We start from the raw sequence: 20,317 nt of genomic DNA, 5'->3' as shown, positions 1-20,317 counted from the left end.
GCTCTTATCTATTCGACCCCCTGTGCCCCCCCCCCCCCCCCCCCAAAAAAGATAACAGAAATCGGCTGAATAAGGGTGCCTAATTTACCAAACTAAGCCGATCAGAGGAGATCTAACCAAACACCCAATTTTCAAGTAATCGTGGCCTTGGGGGTCTGTTTTCATTATTTCCGCTGAGTTGAGTTGTCAATTTAATCTTGTAAGCCTTTGATTGACTGCCGATGGCATCGCAGCAGTCCTGGTGCTCGACTGTCATAGCCTGAGTACCATCATCTGTAGTGACCGCTGGCTCGATACTTTCGCTGGCTCCGTGGTTTTAACGTTACTTACTTTCTTCTAATGTAGACCCTTTGCCCCTGTCGTACCATAACATGTGCAGTGTGATGCTAGTTTCATCGCCGATGACAGTTCTCCATTGGACTCGTCTCTGAGCCTTCTCTCTTGCCAGTTGTTGCTTGTGCCCTTCTTTCGTGTTCCTTATCCATATTTTTTATTCATCTCTTTCGTCTGCCGTGGATGTACTGGTTACTACAATATTGTCAAAAGCAAACAAAGCACGTCAATTCTACGACGAAAACTTTGCTGTCATGGCTTAGTATATATCCGTGAATAGTTTCACCATATAGGTTGGCAAGTCACGTCGGCTAGGTGATAACTCATTGGGTGTGTACAGAGCACTTTGTCACCCTGCCTTGGTGAATGGTTGACTCTCTGAGAGCGATGATGTGTCTGTTGATACCTTCCATGAAAGAAATCACTTTTCGTCAGGCATACTGCATTTACTCCGACGTTCTCGTAGTACATTTGTACTTGTAAGAATGTCTGTAGAGTTTTCGCTAATGGATTGTTGCTAATCTTGGTGTTTATTTTCTCTGTTCAATCTAAAGCCCGACCATCTTAAGAAGTAATCTTATCCCCCGTGGTCCAAACAAAGATGGCACTTCCTATTCGGGTTCCGACATTTTGACCTTGGGCGACACTGACCTTCTCGGTTCACCCGAGGTGAATAGAAGCTTCTCGGTTCGCCGTTCTCCGGGGCTTTGACCCCGTGATCCTGACGTCACATACTCCCATGATGCATGTGGTTTCAGACGTGACCTGTGACCTCTCTGTCCCCCGTGCGTGCGTTCGAACACAAACATGGCGGCTGTGCCGGAGTGGAATGATAAAACTGTCATCACTCAGACTCTCTTAAAAGGTTTTCTTTTGAAGGAAAGGTCTTTTGAGGATAGCCAAGGAGGCTGATGACATATTCATTGCGGTTTCAGCAAGCCCGATGAAAATACATGCTGAAGTAAATCTCAAGACAAATTTAAATCTGTCAGTTCCGTGAATAAAGTATAGCATAGCATAGCATGGAGTTGGGATAAGATTGCAAAAAATATGAAACCTTTGCAGCTATACAAGACACAAAGACAACCAAACTTGAGATCGTGTACTCTTTGTGTTATTTCTTACATGTGCGTAAAATATCACCAGGACTTACACAGGCAACGGTATCTTCTCAAGTGTACTAGTCTCTTGGCCGCTTCTATCCACTCCAAGTCCAATGATTTACATCGGAGTTTATCTGAAATGTTTGCCTCCGTAAATGTTCCCTTCGGGGCAGCTAAATAGTCCCTTAAGGGATAACCAACTCCCAGGGAAGCTTGTTGAAAAACTTAATGAGACTCACCCCGACACGGCTCGAGCTGTGTATACAGTAAGAACAAGTGTGGAAACCTGCAGGCGTGTTGTAGTGTCTACGTGGAGTCCTGTTAAGAACTCCAGAATGTTTAGATTAACGTTATATACTGTAACTATAGGGTATACTCCACATGATGAAAGAAGCATGCATTTTGTGCTTTGTATATTTACCTGTAACTCCATTTGCTTTCATGTGTCTGTAGTTTTTGTAGAAGACCTTGCGAAAGTCATTATGATTTCGAGGTGCCAAAAGCACATTCTGGTATCATTTAAGCTGGTCTCCGGACTTGTATTGTAAGGGCTTACACACCGCAGGCTCGGATAGAAGTGTCGGTTGACTTGGAAAGCCTATGGACGCCTGGTGCCCTGGTTCCAAACCGGAGCCCGGCCAGACTGTTTGTGAAAACGAAAAATAGAAATCACAAAGAATGCCCACGACGTACTACATGTATTCTCTTTACGTGTTGTGTTGTTTGGCGTCTTGTATATCATACTTTTCGTCCCCGAAAGCTGCCCGGCCGGTATACATGTGTTCAGTAATGGTTGAGCAGTACTGGCCACATGCACACACACCTGTCTCTCCCAGCGCTAGAACAGGAGGCATGGTTGCACCAGGTCCTGTCGATACATGTTTAACTTGCCACAGATTTGCCACAACACCTGTGTGGGCACAGTTTGTCCATGTGTTGGTTCTAATTCTGTCGAAGTTGCTACATGTTCGTCACAACAACCGTGTCGGCACAGTTTCTCCACATGCATGTTGATTCTGTCGCTACATATCTTTAAGTTACAACATATTTGTCACAACAACTGTGTCGGCATAGTCGGTCCGCGTTTTGCGCCATGTGTTGGTCCTGTCGCTTCATGTTGAGGTTGCTACATATTTGCCACAACAACTTCATCGGCACAGTTTCTCCACATGTGAATTCTGTCGCTATACATCTTTAGTTACTGTGTCGGCATAGTCGGTCCGCGTTCCGCGCCTTGTGTCGGTGCGCACGTGCTGTCGCTTCATGTTGAAGTTAATACATATTTGCCACAACAACTGTGTCGGCACAGTTTATCCACATGTTGATTCTGTCGCTATACATCTTTAGTTTGCAACATGTTTGTCACAACAACTGTGGCCACAGTCGGACGGCGCTCTGCGCCCTTAAGTTGCCACATGGCGGGGGCGTTCGCCGCTGATCTGGGCTGGCGGGTCGGGGTCAGTCAGGGCCACGTGGCGACTTTGTAGCCCAAATTTCTCGGATTCGTCGGAGGGAATTGAAAAGTTCAGTACCCAAGAAGAACCGACAGGGCCTAGCATGAGACCATCGCCGCAAACTGTTTTTGCAGACTTCATTTTGCGAAACAGGCCATTCTGTGCAGAGCGCAAACAAGTGGACAGGACCTTTTTAGAGGGTAGGATACGTTGTTTCCAAGCAGAGGTTCGCCGGCTCCGGTCGTTTTTTTGACGTGTTTTTATCTGCCATTTTACTTCGTACCGTTTTCTTGATGTCCTTCGTGGTTTGACCCGATAAAAACGCCTTAAACTCGTCAAGAAACAGTCGGAGCCGGACCTCTGTTCGGAGTGTGGTACGTTGTAACCAACACAGGAATGCAGTATCTGGGTGGCGGGGATGTCTGTTCTTTTTTGTTGGTACGTAGGAAAGTTTGTTTCTTCTCCGCTAAACTGACTGCCATGTGGCCAAGCTAAACGCCATGCTGTATGTGGTACGTTTGTAATAACTGTGAGTTTATCGGAATGTCCGGCACGACGTGTGTGTCCTGCTTGGACAGTGTGCCCGGTGTGTTTTGATCCTGTCTGGTCAGACCTGTGGTCTGTCTAACGTTGTTATCTGTGAGGGTCTTCAAACATTGCTGGGAAGACTCGCCTTGGCTCACGCCCAAACTGAGAGGAAACATGTTACTTGACGTATAACAGTGTTATGGACAGACTTTCGGTGGCCTCAAGATCAGTATTTGGTGGTCGACGAGGTACTCACATTATTTAGTAAACCCTTTTGTTCTTGGTAATTGAATTACTTTTAGCCAATATCTACCAGAATATATGGATGTATACGCACTAGATTGTCGGCCATGCATCTACTCTTGTCCTATTGGTCATCGACATTGACCCTTTTAGTTTGATAGAAACTCTTGTGATCGTTAATCCATGTTAGTGACTAGTCCACTTGGACTAGTCCACTTTCAGCGTTTACTCCCTGTTCTATATATCGAGTATCCAGCCACTGATATCCACATTTCTAGCGATTTCGGACGTCCTTGCGGAGTCTGGTAGAGACCAGCCTCCAAAGCAGGCTCTCTGGCGCTTCTTGATGGTTCATTATGCACTTTTGCTGGCCGTTTCTTTTTGCACTGGGTCGCTTGTGCTGCCGGTCCGGCTGTGGAAGTTAGGTAGAGACTGACTACCGTCACCTGTACCCATCTGCCTAGTCTAGGTGCCAAATGATTTAAGAGTGTCGCATAGTCACCCATCATATTTATACCCCTGTCACATTTGACGAAAATCAAGGTACAAGGTACAAAGTATGGCTTATATGTGGCAGGGACGGTTTTCGGGTAAATACGCTCAACCCTCTGTCGATCTTAAATATGGCCGATTTTCCATCGATACGCCCGAAGATCGTGGATAATGTGACAGGGGTATTAGGAAGTCCCTGTAGTCAATTACACAGTTCCCAGGCTACAAGCTGCCGACACAAAGTAGACGTTTGACTACCCAATCTGTATCGGTTGTAGGAATCAGAGAGAAGGCCAACTGAATTCAGTTTGCTGACGAGAACCTACTTTTCTCCAGCTAGATCCAACTTTAGGCGTGTCAGACTTACGAGGTGGATTAGATAAACCCGCGATAACCAGCCGCAGACCCAGACTATAACTGTATAATTGGGCTACCGGCGCGCGCCGCACGGAACAACACATGTTCAACCTTCCTCACGCCTTGCAAACTTGGGTACTGCCCCGTCTGGAACATGGTTAACTTTTGGTTCGTCATCGTAGAAAAATAAATATCATGCACTTATCATCAATAAATGTGTCTGACTTTACCAGACTATAAACTGCGCTGGCTACTACAGCGAGTATAGTTGTCCACGGGAGTTTGGTCACCGTAAGGTTTTATTTTCCTGTGGAGTTCAATTGGAAAATGACTGACTTAGATCTACTCTATTCTACTAGCATTCTGCCATCCATAGCCCCTCATGAAGGCCTGGTGGAAGTTAGACTGAATTTTAGTCAAGACTTTGCCAACAGTAGAGGGAATTTTTGTTGTTTTGTTCAAGAACCGGTCACAGTAGATGGAGTCTTACTCTAGAACAAGTAGCGTTACTGATTCAGATTGATGTGTCTTATTTTAGTCTCTACCAGAATAACTAAGCTGGCTATAGGGGAGATCAATTGCCAGGAGATTTTGAACACCAAAAGTTTCATCTGCTCAAACATTTCCATTGGGAAATGACCAGAGGAAATGACTGACTGACTCTCATGGCTAATTAAAGATTGTTTACTAATTGTTTTGGTCAAATTGTACCATCCATGACCCCTCACTCGGGAAGGCCTGGTGGAGGCCTAGGCTCGTCAGATATACCACTTTGCCAGCAACAAGTTGCTACATTGATCAATGGTAGATGTTAGCCAGACAGTGGCACCATGAAGCCACCTCCTGTGTAACAATCTGTCAGAACGTCTGGTGAAATCTGATACAGAAAGTAGCGATTTCGGCCAGCGGTCAGTCTGGGCGGTTATTGATACAACATGTGGCAATTTGTTCTGTACATGTCACTCAGTGGTCAGTCTGAAGCGCCGACATCCATACAGCATGTGGCAGGTTTTGGTGAGGTGAATATATGACGAGAAGACAATTTAGTTCTATGCTGCTTAAGTCTTCTAAGAATTATTCAATTTCCTGGTGCTCTCTAAGCATATAACGCCATTAATGCGGCAAAAAGTAGTCACAGATCTAGACAGAAACATCAGTTTATATGATTTCTGACATAACGACTTTGCATGTTAGCTTCTATCGCAAGGGAGGTTCATAGCCACTATTTGAAAAACTACCGAAAGACTTAAGACTGAACTGACAGGCCCTTTTCGAGTGGCCGTCCTTCGAAGAATGTCATCATTATTAATATTAGGCAGCATAACTCACATAGATCTCTTCATAACCTAACATGTCATTTCCCATTATGTCGTTTGCAAAGTCAGTTCTAGTACAGTTTGAGCATTGTTCGCGGGCCTGTACCGAGTTTCCCGACCGGCAGGTGCCTTTTGGTTACACGTTCCCCGGGGGGGGCCCTGAAACAGTCCGGCTAAAAGTTCCGTACCCGGGGGGTCAAACTTTTTCCAGGGCCTAAAAAGCCCCCCCCCCCCCCCCCCCCGTGCGGCTTAGGGCTCCAGGGGCGTGTGTTCAATATCTTTTGTTTTAAAATTTCTCAGGAATCTCTTTTGTCTCGTCAATTATTCAGCAGTTTTTCGTTATACAGGCTTTCCGTAAAGCTAATATCTAACTTGCAATAAACTTTTAATATCTGCACTATTAACGTTCTTCCTCCATCCAATTAGCATGGAAATCAGCAGGCTGTCAGGCCTACAATGGCCAGCTCTTCGACACTAGAGATAATATGCCCCAAGGAATTTTTTCCACAGCGCCTTCCCTTCTCCCCTAGCCTGGGTGCCAGACTGTTTCCAGGGCCTATGCAGCCCAACTCCTCGGCTGTAGGGCCAACATACCCCCATCGAAATTCTACAGTAGCACTCCTCCCCCTCACCCCGAGTTACACCTGTGCATGATAGATATTATTTAGCCTGATTAAATCTCGCTTATAGCAGCCCGCCAAACATCCGCCGGCCCCCTAGAAAACTCCGCGGGGAGGGGCCAGTTACAGCCCGTCCAGGACAGCGGAGTTTGTGTTACACCGACTAGATATTATTGAGATCAGGCCGGGCAAGTTTCTCAAGATTCTAACTCTTTGCATTAGAGCTGTGATAAACAGTCCTTCTTTTGCACTCTGACCCAACAACCCACCTAACTCCACTTAATTCGCCCCCCTGCCCACTTCAGAACCGCTTCACGTACCGATTAATCATGATATCACCGGTTCTCATGGCGGCCATTTTGGTTGATTCCTGCCGACAAGGTCAGGACCTGTGACCTTGAGGCTTGAACTTGTCTTTGGGAGATGACCTTAGAGGGGGTATGGATGACAGACTTTGGTGATCCCGATTTCCCGCTCTCTGTATCGAGATGGTCTGCATGCCTGTTCCGTGAGGCGTGGCGAGCTATTTCAATTCTACAACACCAACAAACCCTTGGAGATAACTGAGAAGGGTTGATTAATTTCCCTTGTTGCTCGCTAAACCACACCTACCTCTGCCCAGTTTTAGGTCCCATCCGAGAGGACGTCCCTAAGGGCGCGGTCACATAGGTCGTGCGATCGTCGTACGATTTTGATGCCATAGGATTTTCAAGCAGGCCGTGATAGAACCAACCACCGACATGGATCCAAACCAGCATTTTGTGTACCAGGATAGTTGAACTTTGCAGGAGACATGCATTTCTGTCCTCCGAAATGCCCAAAGTTAGCGAAAGTATGACGATTGCACGACTACGCCATAACCGAAGCTAGAAAGCCAGAAACCCATTTTCACCTGAGTCGAGTGAGGATATAAGTGTAAAGTGCATTTCGCAATGACACAATATTGAGGCCTGCTAAGAATTCAAACTTAAAACTTTTAGAAGTTCAGATTCCAAGTCAACAACCCAAACCACAAGACCACCTCTTCTCCGTAGTCGTGATATATGTTCTTAGATGCTAACCCGAGGTCTCGCCCCACACCTCCGGCTTGTCAGACGACCAGATGTTAGGAAACGTCTTGTTGGTCTGTCTTGCCGATGATGCGTTCCTTATGGGAATTCCCTTTTACTCGGCTGGAGATGCTAAGGAATTCCATGCCCTCTGGTCGTTCGTTAGCTATATAAATGTACAAGTACAAGTACATGTGCATGTACTAGACTATATGCTCTTTTATGTTTTTACATGTATATAGAGGAACAATCGGCTGTTTTGATTCCTTAATTTCGTTGGTGGACCCCTCAAATTTAAAGCATAGCGTAACCCTAACTGGTGCACTCTACGTCACGGTAGTGTAATACGTGACCATCTAGATTTAGATCAAATTCACCTTATGGGAATCCCCTTTACTCGGCTGGAGAAGCTGAGGAATTCCGTGCCCGCTGGCCGTTCGTTAGAGTTCAGTTGCATACATGTACAATACATTAAAGGGGCTGCATGCTCTTTTACATAGAGGATGATCGGCTGTTTTGATTCCATGTTTTTCATTGCCACATCGTAGAGCGTAAAGGGCATTGATGCATCATATTTCTTAAACTCAGTGAATTTAGCCTACACTATTTAGAACAGGAAAACTCATGTCAACCGTCGGCTGATTTAAATAGGAAGAATGAACAAGAAATGTTCACGCGATAAGATACTATTCATCACCTTCGCTAGAAAGGTTTATGAATAACTTGAGCTGGCCAAGCGCCGTTTACAGATGCGTTGTCAGCGGTGTAAAGAAATGCGCCTTACGTTACAAATAAACGGTGAAACAGACACCACTTAAAACTTTAAAAGGGCCATTGTACGTATGTATTGGTTGCCTATCAGGTCAACTGTGAGGTCAACTGTACAACAAAAGTCCGCTAGCTGCTTGATATGGTTCTGAAAAGGTATACATTTCTAAAGATTGTGAAACATTGCAACACTACAAGGTCAAGGACCTGGGAGTCAGATACTTGTGCACGATGTAGTGACATCGGTGAATACTAGTAATATTAAGACGTGGCCTTTTATAACAAGAATAAACTAAATAAATTTTACTCTATGCGATTGAGAATTGATTAGTTGTTTAATCTGTAAAGCTCCTAGTTCCCAGCCCTCAGATAGAGGGAAGTTGATGAAAGTGACTAAGTTGCGTTACCGCTTGCTCCACGTATTCCTTACTTTTTTTCTCTTAAGTATGTAACAGTTTGTGAATAAAATCTACCACTCATCAATAAACACATACTAGACTGAACAGTATTGATGGCGTTCAAACCAGAAACACATTACCACATACCGTATACTTAAATGCATATTGTCCGAATGTGCCTTTGTTACTTTTGCGGCAGAAATTACATGGTTACAATATGTTACAAGTAGTTCACAAACGAAGGCGCTAGTGAGATTGACAAATGCTTCACTAATGGAAATTCTTTTACTAAAGTTCTTGTTTCAGATTTTTCCCAAAATGTAATCGTACGTATAGTAGGTAAGGCCTGTTTTAAGTTCTTTTTGGACTGTTCACAAATAAACCAACAACTGCAATGAACACATCGTTCAGATGTTGACAGTTTCACACACATGATCAAAGAGAAGACATTACACACAGGTAACTCAAGTGAAGTGGCAAATAACAATACAATTTTGAGCTGGATCGAAACCATTAAAACACGACATTACATATTTTCATTTGTTGGAACACACGAACAACAAACAACAACACTAAAAAAGAACATGTTTACGTCCTGTGCGGCTTGCATTTCATGACAAAGGCGTCAAATTGAATGTACATTTGGTAATCAGACCATTTGGTAACTTGCTGAAGTACAGTCATAATAAAGTCACCATTTCTAGCGACAGCCGTGTGCATTCAAGCCTGGTTTCCCGGCCCAAAAGCAAGGATGAGGATTTCAAATAACACGATCAGCATGGTCAAGACGTTGGCAGCGACATTCGTGTTGTTGAGATGCTTCTCTTTCTCCTTACGCTCTTTCTCTTTCTTCTTACGCTCTTCCTCTTTCTTCTTACGCTCTTCCTCTTTCTTCTTACGCTCTTTCTCTTCCTTCTCTTCATTCTCTTCCTTCTCTTCCTTCTCTTCCTTCTCTTCCTTCTCTTCCTTCTCTTCCTTTTCTTCCTTCTCTTTCTTCTCTTCCTTCTCCTCTCCATCGTCTGCTGCTCCTTTTACAAGATTTTCGATGTCTTGGGAACCCTGACAGATGAAGATGCCCATCAGCCCCAGCTGGATCCCCAAGCAGATGGAAACTAACACCATCCTACAAAGGACATACATGTAGTTTGAAGATGAGAATCGTCGATTACATAACAACACCATCGGTATCACGGTTTCTATTTAGAACTAAGGTGGACATGTCGAATGTCAAAATATTGAAACCAAAACACACCAGCTGACACGACTTCGCAAGCCGGTGGGCTAATCTGCCTCTTCCAGTAAACAGTAAAAGATCTACAATGACTATGTATACTAGTATGTACAGTTTCAACTTCTTCTCCAATCAGCTGTGAATTTACTGACAGATCGAGCTGATAACTGGTTACAGTATCTAACTGTATAAGGAATATGCATTTAACTGTACTATCTAAAAATTAAAAACTGTTGAACTTATCCCGCATAAAAATCAAAGAAGATATTTCTCTTATTGTTGTATAATGTACAGTGAACAATAAAATGACACTCGTCTTCGGTTAAGTTACAGTGTTGTCACATTCTTTGCTTGGTGATCGGAGGACCAGATGTTATTGAAATGTTTTATGTCCTACTACTTCTTACCTTGTTATATCCTGCCATGTGTCGACACCGCCCGGTGTCCTGGTGATCGACAATAACAAGGAGACGTTACTGGCTATCAAACCGGTGTTCACCAGGCCCTCGATTGCGGTCTTGGTGGTGGCGTAACGGTCAGGGTTCGTCTTTTTCCCCGATCCGGTCGGCGCGGTCGGCACGGTCGGCGCGGTCGACATTTCTGTATAAAAATAACGTTTCCGTAGGTTCTGAAGGTTTGAAAAAGACTATTAAAAGACCTCTCGTCTCAAGTCTGCCGGCTGAGCTCTGCTAGCCACCTCAGCGATACTTGTACTGTTACAGGTACAACATACGGCTTTGTAATCGTCGCCTTATCAACAGTAACCAAGCGCCGTAAACACATGCATTACTAACGGTACACAGGAAGGTGCCTACAATAAGCGGCGAAACAGAATCCTATTGAACATTGAACAGGCCGTTTTCTTGGCTTCCTATTAGGTGTCTCAAAAGCAATATAGCTGCTTAAAGTCAGGTCTGTGTGTTATTACATATTTCTTGCGCACAGTTATTAAAACATTGCTTCGCTAAAAGGAGGTAGCCAGGTATTTGTGCATATAAAAATCTATAGGTTCAAATATTGACTTAAGTGAAGATTATAATGTAGGCGTCTTGTAATTTAAGTGTGCGAAGAGAGTATCCTACTTTGAACACGAACATTATTGTGGGATACAATTCGTTCTATTCTATAAAGTTGATTGTTGGTCTGATATTTAGAGATCCTTAATCAACAGTATGCTGGCCGTATACATCTATAGTACCCATTTTTCTTATAATATGTGTTCTTGCTTTTTTTAGCTGTAGACATAATAGGAAGAATTCTTTTGAAAGTTCTGGTTTTAGATCATTTCCAGAATGTAATCACATACATGTAGTAGGTAAGGCCTGTTCAGGATATGACTTTAAGCAGCTATATTGCTTTGTAGACACCTAATAGGCAGCCAATAAAACGGCCTGTTCAATGTTCAATTGGATTCTGTTTCGCCGCTTATTGTAGGCACCTTCCTGTGTACCGTTAGTAATGCATGTGCATGTGTTTACGGCGCTTGGTTACTGTTGATAAGGCGACGATTACAATGCCGCATGTTGTACCTGTAACAGTACTAGTATCGCTGAGGTGGCTAGCAGAGTCGACGTGTTCTACTGTGCACTGATCAACAACCCACATGAAAACTAAAGATGTTGACATTTTCACACACATGATAGATTTATTTTACACAGGTAACTAAACACGTTTTACACTGGACCAAAGCGATAGCAAAAACCTACAAGATAATTTTGTCATTTCTTGGGACCCACGAACGATCAATCCCACACATTCTAAACTGAACAGAATTGGGGGTGCATAAAGCACTAACAAATTGCCATATACCATAAACGATTATTTATAGTGTCTATATCTCTTATAGTTATAATATATGTCCTTGTTATTTTTGCGATAATAATAAGTACATGATTGGAATATGTACAAGTTGTTCAAAACGAAAGGCGCTGGTAAAATTGATGAACATTTCACTAATGAAAAATTCCTTTTTACAAAGTTCTTGTTTCAGATCTGTCCCAAAATGTAGTTACATGTATAGTACGTAAGGTTTGTTCCAAATTCTTTTTTCTGGACTATTAACAAATCAACCAACAACTGCAATAAACAGATCGTCCAGATGTTGAAAGTTTCACACACATGATCAAAGAGTAGACATTACACACAGGTAACTCAAGTAAAAGTCGCAACCAACAGTACAATTTTGCGCTGGATCGAAGCAATAGAAAACACGACATTATTTTCATTTGTTGAGACACATGAACAACCAATGGCAAACAACAACAACACTAAAAAGGAACATGTCACCGCACGGCGTCATGAACAACATACATTCGGTAATCAGGCTCTTAAGCAAGTGTCTAGCTTATGTACAGACACCGTTTCTAGCGGCATTCAAGCCTGGTTTTCCGACAGCAATCCAAGGATGACGATTTCAAATAACACGAGCGCAGCGGTCAGGATGGTGGCAGCTGTATTCGTCTTGTCGAGATTACGGTCTTCTTCACTCCTTTCTTTCTCAATCTCATCCTCAATCTCCCATGCGCGCCTACGCTTTGCACTTTCAGACCTGGTAGAACTGGTACTGATGTCTTCTGTAGGCTTGTTTCCCAGCTTTTCGATGTTTTTGGACCCCTGATAGACGAATATGCCCATCAGAGCCACTTGAAGCAGCATGCAGATGGAGACTAACACCATCCTACAAAACAAAAGAAAAGGACATACATGATATATATATATATATATATATATATATATGATAACAAGAATCGTCTGTTACATAAAAAAACATCATCTGTATCAAGGTTACTATTTAGAATTAATATGTTATAACTAAAGTAGACATGTCAAATTAAAATGTTATAACCAAAACGCACAAGTTAATACGCCTTTGTAAACTGGTAGGTTACATTGCTTCTTCCAACAAACAACCTGATCTCTAAGTTATATGGTCAAATAAGAACGGAGGACCCGAGGCTATTGATCTATTTTATGTCTTACTCTGCAATCTCTTCGCCCGTGTCGACGCCGTTCGGTGACCTGGTGATCGACAACAGCACGGAGACGTTACTGGTGAACAGGCTGGTGTCAATAAAACCTTCCACCGTGGTCTTTCGGGTGGCGTACTGGTTCAGGTTTTCCATTTCCCCGGACATTTCTGTTTAGAAATGAATTTTCGCTGTGGTTTATAAGTAAGAATACGACTATGAAAAATTTATCGTTTCGAGTCGGAAGGATAGAACGCGTCTACTTTGCCAGCAACCCTTGCGACAACATATACGGCATTGTAATCGTTGCCTTATCAACAGTAACCAAGCGCCGTAAACACATGCGTTACCAAGGACGTGATATAACGTCCTTGGCATTACTAACGGTACAGAGAACCGTGGCTACAATAAGCGGTGAAACAGAAACCACTTGACCATTGAACCGGCCGTTGTATTGGTTCCCTTTCACTTCAGATATTCCATGTGGGGCCATGGTCCCCGGGCACCGAAATCCTTGGTTTTGTAATCCCCCGTCGCCCCCGCAAGTATCTGCTTTCCTCCTGTTACTCCTCTTCGCCTCCGTTGCAATTCTGCTGGGCACCCGTTGAACGTAGCCGTCGTTAAACTGACCGTAGTCGACAAGCAACCAAATCTTACGTAAAGTAACAATCACGGTTGTGCCATGGAGTCTAATGTAGCCGGAAATTCGGAACAGATTTATTTCAAAGGATGTATTTTCTGGGGCAATCAATGAGAAACATTTACAATATGTCAGTCGCAGAGGTCAACATCAAAGAGAAAGGTACGAGTTCGTGGAACTCTAGTTTTCAGTGTACTGAGGTAGAATTACCGAAATCATTTCCGAACTCTTGACATCTCTTGCTTCTTCTTTCTTCTCTATATTGTTCTAGCATCGCCGACGGAATGTCGTTTACTTTGATTAAGGATTTATGTCCAATTTTGTAGATTAGGATCAAATTCCGCATACCATGTGTACATAATCACCCTACACGTACAAACGCACAGTATTCCGCCCCTGGCTGCCCGATTCGGTTTCCGACGTACTCAACTTTGTATATTTACATGTTGATTTAAGTTAATCTACTGTATGTCTACTGTAATCTACTGTATGTTTAGGATAGATCGAATCTTGTAGAATCACAAACGGTGTAGGAGGGGTGCATCAGATAGTGTGTCGAGTTGTAAATTATAAACATATAAAGAGTGCGATCTGTGGCGTCGGTGGCCTATAGTGCTTAGCGACCCTGCTTCTGAACCAGGAGGTCTAGAATATAGCCTGGGTACCAGACTGCTCCTAGGGCCTACACAGGCCACCTTCTTAGTTCCAGGGCCGACATGACGCCAATGAAATTCCCCCCACCCGAGTTAAACACTGTTTCTATAGTATATCAAGCTCCCTCGGGTTCACACGTGCGTATATATTCCGTATGAGGTCCGTACGGAATTCTTAGTCTCTACCGGGCTCCACAGGTCACTGGAAAAATGGTAGAAATTGGAGAAATGTACACATATAACATGCCAGAGGAGTTAGCTGTCCGAGGAGTACGGTTTGGAAGCATTTAACTCCGCTGGCATGTTGTTTGGCTGTTTTTGTCCAATTTCTATTTATTTTTCCGGCGACCTGTGGAGCCAGGCAGAGTCTACATCTTCCACACGGGCCTTATACGGGCTTGGATATGTACGCACGTGTGAACCCACCTTTACACAGGGTCTGCATGGGCAAAGTATGCGCTTTTTCCAGGCTCCCTTTTCCGCTGTCCCTCTATATAGCGCCTCAGCATTGCTTTCCCTGGTGCTGCTCGATACTTGGGAATACCATGCAGTCTTTAGTATGTTTGGTGGCACGCCTCGTATTCCACTTTCTATGTGCATTGACAATAGCAGTGTTCTAAGTCAGTAGCAACGCCGAACGATCGTTTACTTTCCCACGGTTGACCTTGAACTTCAGTGTACGCAGCTGTGGAGACGATTGTTCAAGGTCATCCGTTTTTAGGAGCGATTCGTGTCGGCTAACCAGACCTGCGGCTTCCGCCAAGTTTTAATACTCTCGCTTTGTGTGAGATGTGGGGAATGCGGAGCCGCATACTCCGCCGTACTGATACCTTTGATGCGTGGGGAAAGCCGCTCTTGGTTCTGCGCGTCATAACGAACACCACCTGTTCTGTTCTGAACTTGAAAGTCGCCGTCTTCTCGCCAAGTTCACGGGTCTAGTCAGTTAAAGGTGTCGGGGACAGTTGTAAGGTGCAGATATGGAGTACAGACCTTCTTACACTCTAGTGTACCCCGAAAATCTGTACAAATCTGTGAAAACACTTTGCAAATCTCAAGAAGGGATTCGGTAGCGAAAGTAGCGAACGTAATAAAGCATAATTCTTGATTTAATATCACAATACCAAGGCACCATTTCACTTACCCTGTAGGAGGGTCTGCATGCTCTTTTCCGTAAGGCGTAGGCAGGCCTTTTTAATTCCCGTAATTCGTAGGGTAAGCTATTTTATTTCACGTAATTCGTAGTGAGGATGGAAAATTTACCGTATAGCGTAGCCAGTGTATTTCACGTAAGGCGTAATCTAGCCTAAAAATTTCACGTAAAGCGTAATTAAGCCTAAAAATTACCCGCAAATCGTAGCTGGCCTCCCAAATTTCGTAAGTCGAAACGTAGTCTACCAGTAAATTTAGTCCTTCAAAACACAGGAAATTGCGTTTCAGAGGATCAAAATTTCAAAATTTCGCCGGACCTCACTTGCGACTCCTTTCACCTTCGGCTTCGGTCATCGACATGGTAAAAATATGGTATATACCCTCAAAAATCTTCATTTTTTTTGCAAATAGAAATGTCATTGAAGTTAGCTTAGTCTGCCAGCAAAATTTGCCCATCACAATGCAGGAAATATCATTTTAGAGGGTCAAGATTTCAAAATTTCCATGGTCCTCCTTGTGCCGCCTCGCGCCTTTGGAACTCGAAATTCTGAAAATATGTTGGGGATGTGTGTCAACCTCAAAGATCTGTTTTGCTAATAGAAATTTGCCCATCAAAATGCACGAAATATCGTTTTATAGAGGGTCAAGATTTCAAAATTTAGCCGGATCTCCTTTGCCACTCTATTCACCTTCGGTCATCGACTTCGTAAAAAATATGTATCATGGCTGGGGGATGTGACGTGTCAACCTCAAACACATTTTTTACTGATAGAAATGTAATTTCACTTAGTTTTCTATAATAGCCAAAAAAACTGGCGTTTCAGGGGGGCAGGATTTCAAAATTTTCCCGGACTTTCCTTCGGCGCTCGACGTGGCAAAAATAAGATGGCTGGCGTCACCCTCATAAGCTTACGCTGAACCCCTGGGACTCTTTAATTAGAAATGCCATTTAACTTAGCTTTGTTTGCCAGCGAAAAATTCCCTTCAAAATGCAGGGAATAGTGTTTCAGAGAGTCAAAATTTCAATCTTTCTTGCGGAGCACGACCCCGCCTCTGTCGAGTGTTGCCAGCCTTCCAGAATTTAGCGTAAACCGTTGTCAGCCTGTCTGAATTTAGCGTAAAACGTTGCCTGCCTTCGTGAATTTAACGTAAAGCGTTGTCGACCGTCCCGAATTTAGCGTAAAGCGTTGTCAGGACCCCCCATGCAGACCCTCCTGTAGGGAGAGGCTCAAACGTATAGTCTCCCCAGATGTTAAATGATAGATGAATGTTTTTGAGACATATAGTGCCTGCTTTTGGTTTTTCTTTTCCGGTGAAACATCACTCTCCAAGAAGAGGCTCCGGCTTGGAACTTCAAAGAGTAGAAAGCCCTACAAGAACGACTAAAATGACGTCCATAAAATGCGGGAATCGAAACCTTGGGGATAGGTATGCCTATCTGTGTTGAATGTTTAAAGCATAGCTTTAATGGGCGCCCCGTCGCCCTAACACTAAGTAACAGGCCCCTTGTGACCCGCACGGCCAGACGCCGCCCAAATCAAAGATTTCCTGACATAAACCTACTTCCAGACGGCTTGACAGACACCTCACACCCGCCCGGGGCATGATGGGTGATGCGCGGCAGTTATAGCGTTGTCATGGCAACATGTCGTCATCACTTGCTCGGGTGTCGCACCAAATATCTGCTTCGCCAAATTTTCACTCCGTAAAAAAGTGAGTGTAGGTGGATTTCACGGGTTAGCTATAGGATAGGGGATAGGGTAGAGTAGAGTACAGTAGATAGGCCAAGTAGAAGCTTTCACTTTAGTTCCAGTTTGGTCCGCTAGGTTAGGATAGCGAAAGCAAAGCCATTGGGTCACAGCGACCCAAAGCCATATCTAAACCCAAGAGTCCTTTAAAGTGTCCTGTAAACCCTATAAGTGTCGAGGCAAACATTTGGCAGGGGCAAGAATCTGGAATGACACCTGAATCGCTCAGGTTTTGGTAGGATGGAGGTTTGGATGTTTGTTAGCGGTTATGGACGTTACATGACACAGGCTAGGGGAGTGTGTGGGCGGCTTGTGCTTCTTCTTCCTAGTAAATAAACTTCAAAGACAGACCTCTGTTCACCGTCAGGAGACACGCTTCACGATCAGGCCTAATATATGTCTTGAAAACTTCAGGATAAAGCGACAAGCTTGACACAGTTTCATTTTAACCATTAAAGTACGAGATACGTCACAATAAAGAGGCAAGCTCTACTTTCCTTAAAACATACACATTCAGGCTTCATTTGCCTGGCATCCTTCACTATAAAGAGGAATGCATTGCACTATAAAGAGGAATGCATTGTACTGTTTCAAACCTTAGAAGTAACCAGACAAGCTCTGCTCGCCTTTGAACCTTCACGGTAAAGCCTCGTTTAATTTCAAACAGTCACTGAAAGGGACTAGTCATATATCCCGTGCCTTAAACTGTTCACAATAAAGAGGCATGGAAGACATTGGTCCTGTTACTTAAGAATGAAGTTTATAAGACGCATGCAACTCTAAGTGACGATATGACTTACATTTTATCGTCATATCTTGTCCATGGCCATCCCGAAGCGGAGGGTTGGATGGAAGATCGCCACACTTTCTTACTGCTGGGCTTGGCTGGAACCTAATCGGAGATAACTTTATACACCTGTTACAGGAATACGTCGATCTTAAACGTGTTTTCCTTCCGTCCCGTGCAGGTGTGACCGCCCCCTGAGCCGTCATGCCCCATGATGCACGTGCACCGTCTGGCCTCGTCCCTGCTCTGCGTCTTCACCGGGGCGTCCTTCCTGCTCACCTCGGTGCTGATCCTCACCACCTCCCGCCCGTGCGGTGACACCCGCCCCCGGCCCGACGTGCAGTACTTCAGGTCCGTACAACTGCTGTAGGGGGTCGGACATTTTACATACAGCCATTTTTTCACTTCTAATCTTTTGATCTGAATTTATCGTAATAAGGGAGGCCATGATTGAAAATGCGTATGCGCTGTGAAATGCATTGTGAGTAACATGTCAAAGTTGAAGGCCCCTAAGACATAAACAAAACATGTATCTAGCATGGTGTAGACAAGAAGTTTATTCATATTCGGGGCCCTTACCTTTGACACTTTACCCACAATGCAACAGCATCTGCACAATGTCTGTACGCAGTCCGCCTTTCCGAACTTTAGAATCTATTGCTGTTGTTGGTCTTCATCAGCTTATCATTGTAAAATTGTCAGTCTTACAAAAATGTCTGTTTTATCATTTCTGTTTTTCTCCAGGGAGATCGTCACAGAACTGAAGTCGGAAGTTGTGAGACTGAAAGATGCCTTAGATGAGCGACACCTAGCGCCCCCCATTGTAGCTGCACCCGACGTGCGCAAGCGTAGAACGTTATCCCAGGCAGGAAAACAAAGCCAGATTCCACCAGCCAATCAAAAGCCAGCTCCGAGAGTCATTGTGCAGCAATTGGCTGAATCAGCAGCCAATAGGAGAGCAGCAAAATCAAATTCACCAATCAAAAGGAACCTTCCAGCCAATAAGAATCCACCTCAGCAGAAGCAGCCAATCAATCCCAAGCAACAGGGTCAACTTAGGAGAAATACAGCAAATATTCCAGGACAGGGGAAGCCTATCAGTAGAAAGCCAAATACTAATCTAAGGGGGCCAAACAACGTAGAAGCCAATAGAAAACCTCCAAACAACGTTCAACAACAGAATGGACGGAAACAACAAATCAATAGGAAAACTGTACTCCCAGGCTCAGCAAATGGAAGAACTAGGACAGCTGTTAAAAACCAATCACAGCGCAGGACACAGGTTAAAAACCAATCCAGTAGCAGGAAGCAGGTAACCAATGGAAAGCCTGCTGGCTTGAACCAATCAGACGCCAGCAGTCAGAGGACCAATGAAAAGCCGTCTGCTCCCGTTCACGTGATCATCTTCACCAATAGGAGATCGGGCTCGTCGTTCCTGGGCGAACTGTTTAACCAGAACCCGGATGTGTTTTACCTGTTCGAGCCGCTGAAGGCGCTGGAGCAACGCGTGTCGTACCAGAACCTGCAGGTGGGACGTGACGTCATATTAGATCAGCTAGCTAAGATTAGATCAGTTTGGATCAGCCATTGCGTGTCCTAACAGAACATGCATGACGTCATACTTGATTAGTTTATAGATAAGATTAGATCAGTTTGGATTAGCCAAATGTTGCGTTTTCTACCAGAACCTACAGGTCAGAAACGACGTCATACTGAATTAGTTCATAGATTAGATTAGATTAGAGTAATTTAACGATAGATAAGTTATCGGTTATGCAATACAAATGGAGCAGTGCGCGTCGTACCAGAACCTACAGGTGGGACATGACGTCATAATGGATTGGTATTAGATTGGACTAGCCACAGATTACTTATCGGTTATGCGATACAAGCGAGTAAATAAAAAAACAAGCAAAGTAGCAAGCCACAAGCACCCGCGCCGCAGCTATCTTAGATCGCGACGACCGATAGATTGCTTAATATCCTCTTTAGCAGGCTCCACTGTTTTTGTTTCTTTTGTGGGGGCTCCTTTTCTGATGGACAATCTGATCTATTTGTACTTGGTTTCTTACGGTCTGCATTGAAAATACAGTTCAATCAAAACGGCTATGTCATCTGACACAAGAGCACATTATAAGCCTCCATACAGCCCCACTCGTAGAGCCAGCTAGTGCTAATGTTAATCCGTCTATTTTTCACCTCGTTCCGAGTTAATTTTAACTCTGAATTTAAAAAAAAAAGATCCCGGAAGTGCCCCAATATAGCTCAGTTGCCACAGCGTGTCCAAAGTGGTTATCTAGGAGTCAAACCCTAAATTGCACAAAAATATCCCGTACACTGCCTGGTGTGGGCCCTTTTCCATAATCGTGTTTGAGACACAAGGAGGTCTATCATGAGTGACCGATGACTAGTCTCTACCAGGCTCCGCGGGTCGGTGGTCTAATGGTAGAAATTGGACAAATAGAGTCTATAGTACGCTAGG

The 20,317-nt window shown here is 44.0% G+C and overlaps 3 protein-coding genes across 5 annotated transcripts in view; 1 reads left to right on the top strand and 2 right to left on the bottom strand.

Moving 5' to 3' along the window:
• Positions 1–20,317, top strand: part of LOC118425942 (carbohydrate sulfotransferase 1-like) — a 52,279-nt gene that overhangs the window by 28,977 nt on the left and 2,985 nt on the right. For all 3 annotated transcript variants that reach the window (XM_035835112.1, XM_035835111.1, XM_035835110.1), the window contains exons 2-3: positions 18,017–18,186; positions 18,580–19,363. In XM_035835112.1, coding sequence (XP_035691005.1) covers positions 18,047–18,186; positions 18,580–19,363 — 924 coding nt within the window. In that variant the 5' untranslated portion in view covers positions 18,017–18,046. The remainder of the gene's footprint in view (positions 1–18,016; positions 18,187–18,579; positions 19,364–20,317) is intronic.
• Positions 8,313–10,580, bottom strand: LOC118425944 (UPF0329 protein ECU05_1680/ECU11_0050-like). The gene is made up of 2 exons (XM_035835114.1): positions 10,300–10,580; positions 8,313–9,784 (listed from the first exon to the last, which is right to left on the bottom strand). The coding sequence occupies exons 1-2, from the start codon at positions 10,488–10,490 to the stop codon at positions 9,382–9,384; spliced, it is 594 nt and encodes a 197-aa protein (XP_035691007.1). The 5' UTR covers positions 10,491–10,580; the 3' UTR covers positions 8,313–9,381.
• Positions 11,512–13,134, bottom strand: LOC118425945. Its single transcript, XM_035835115.1, has 2 exons — positions 12,872–13,134; positions 11,512–12,569 (listed from the first exon to the last, which is right to left on the bottom strand). Exons 1-2 carry the CDS (start codon positions 13,024–13,026, stop codon positions 12,266–12,268), a joined length of 459 nt encoding a protein of 152 aa, XP_035691008.1. The 5' UTR covers positions 13,027–13,134; the 3' UTR covers positions 11,512–12,265.

This window comes from Branchiostoma floridae, chromosome 11 (genome assembly GCF_000003815.2).
Source record: "Branchiostoma floridae strain S238N-H82 chromosome 11, Bfl_VNyyK, whole genome shotgun sequence".
Lineage (NCBI taxonomy): Eukaryota > Metazoa > Chordata > Leptocardii > Amphioxiformes > Branchiostomatidae > Branchiostoma > Branchiostoma floridae.
Note: the sequence above shows the minus strand (reverse complement) of the source record. Positions and strands in the feature narration are given on the sequence as shown.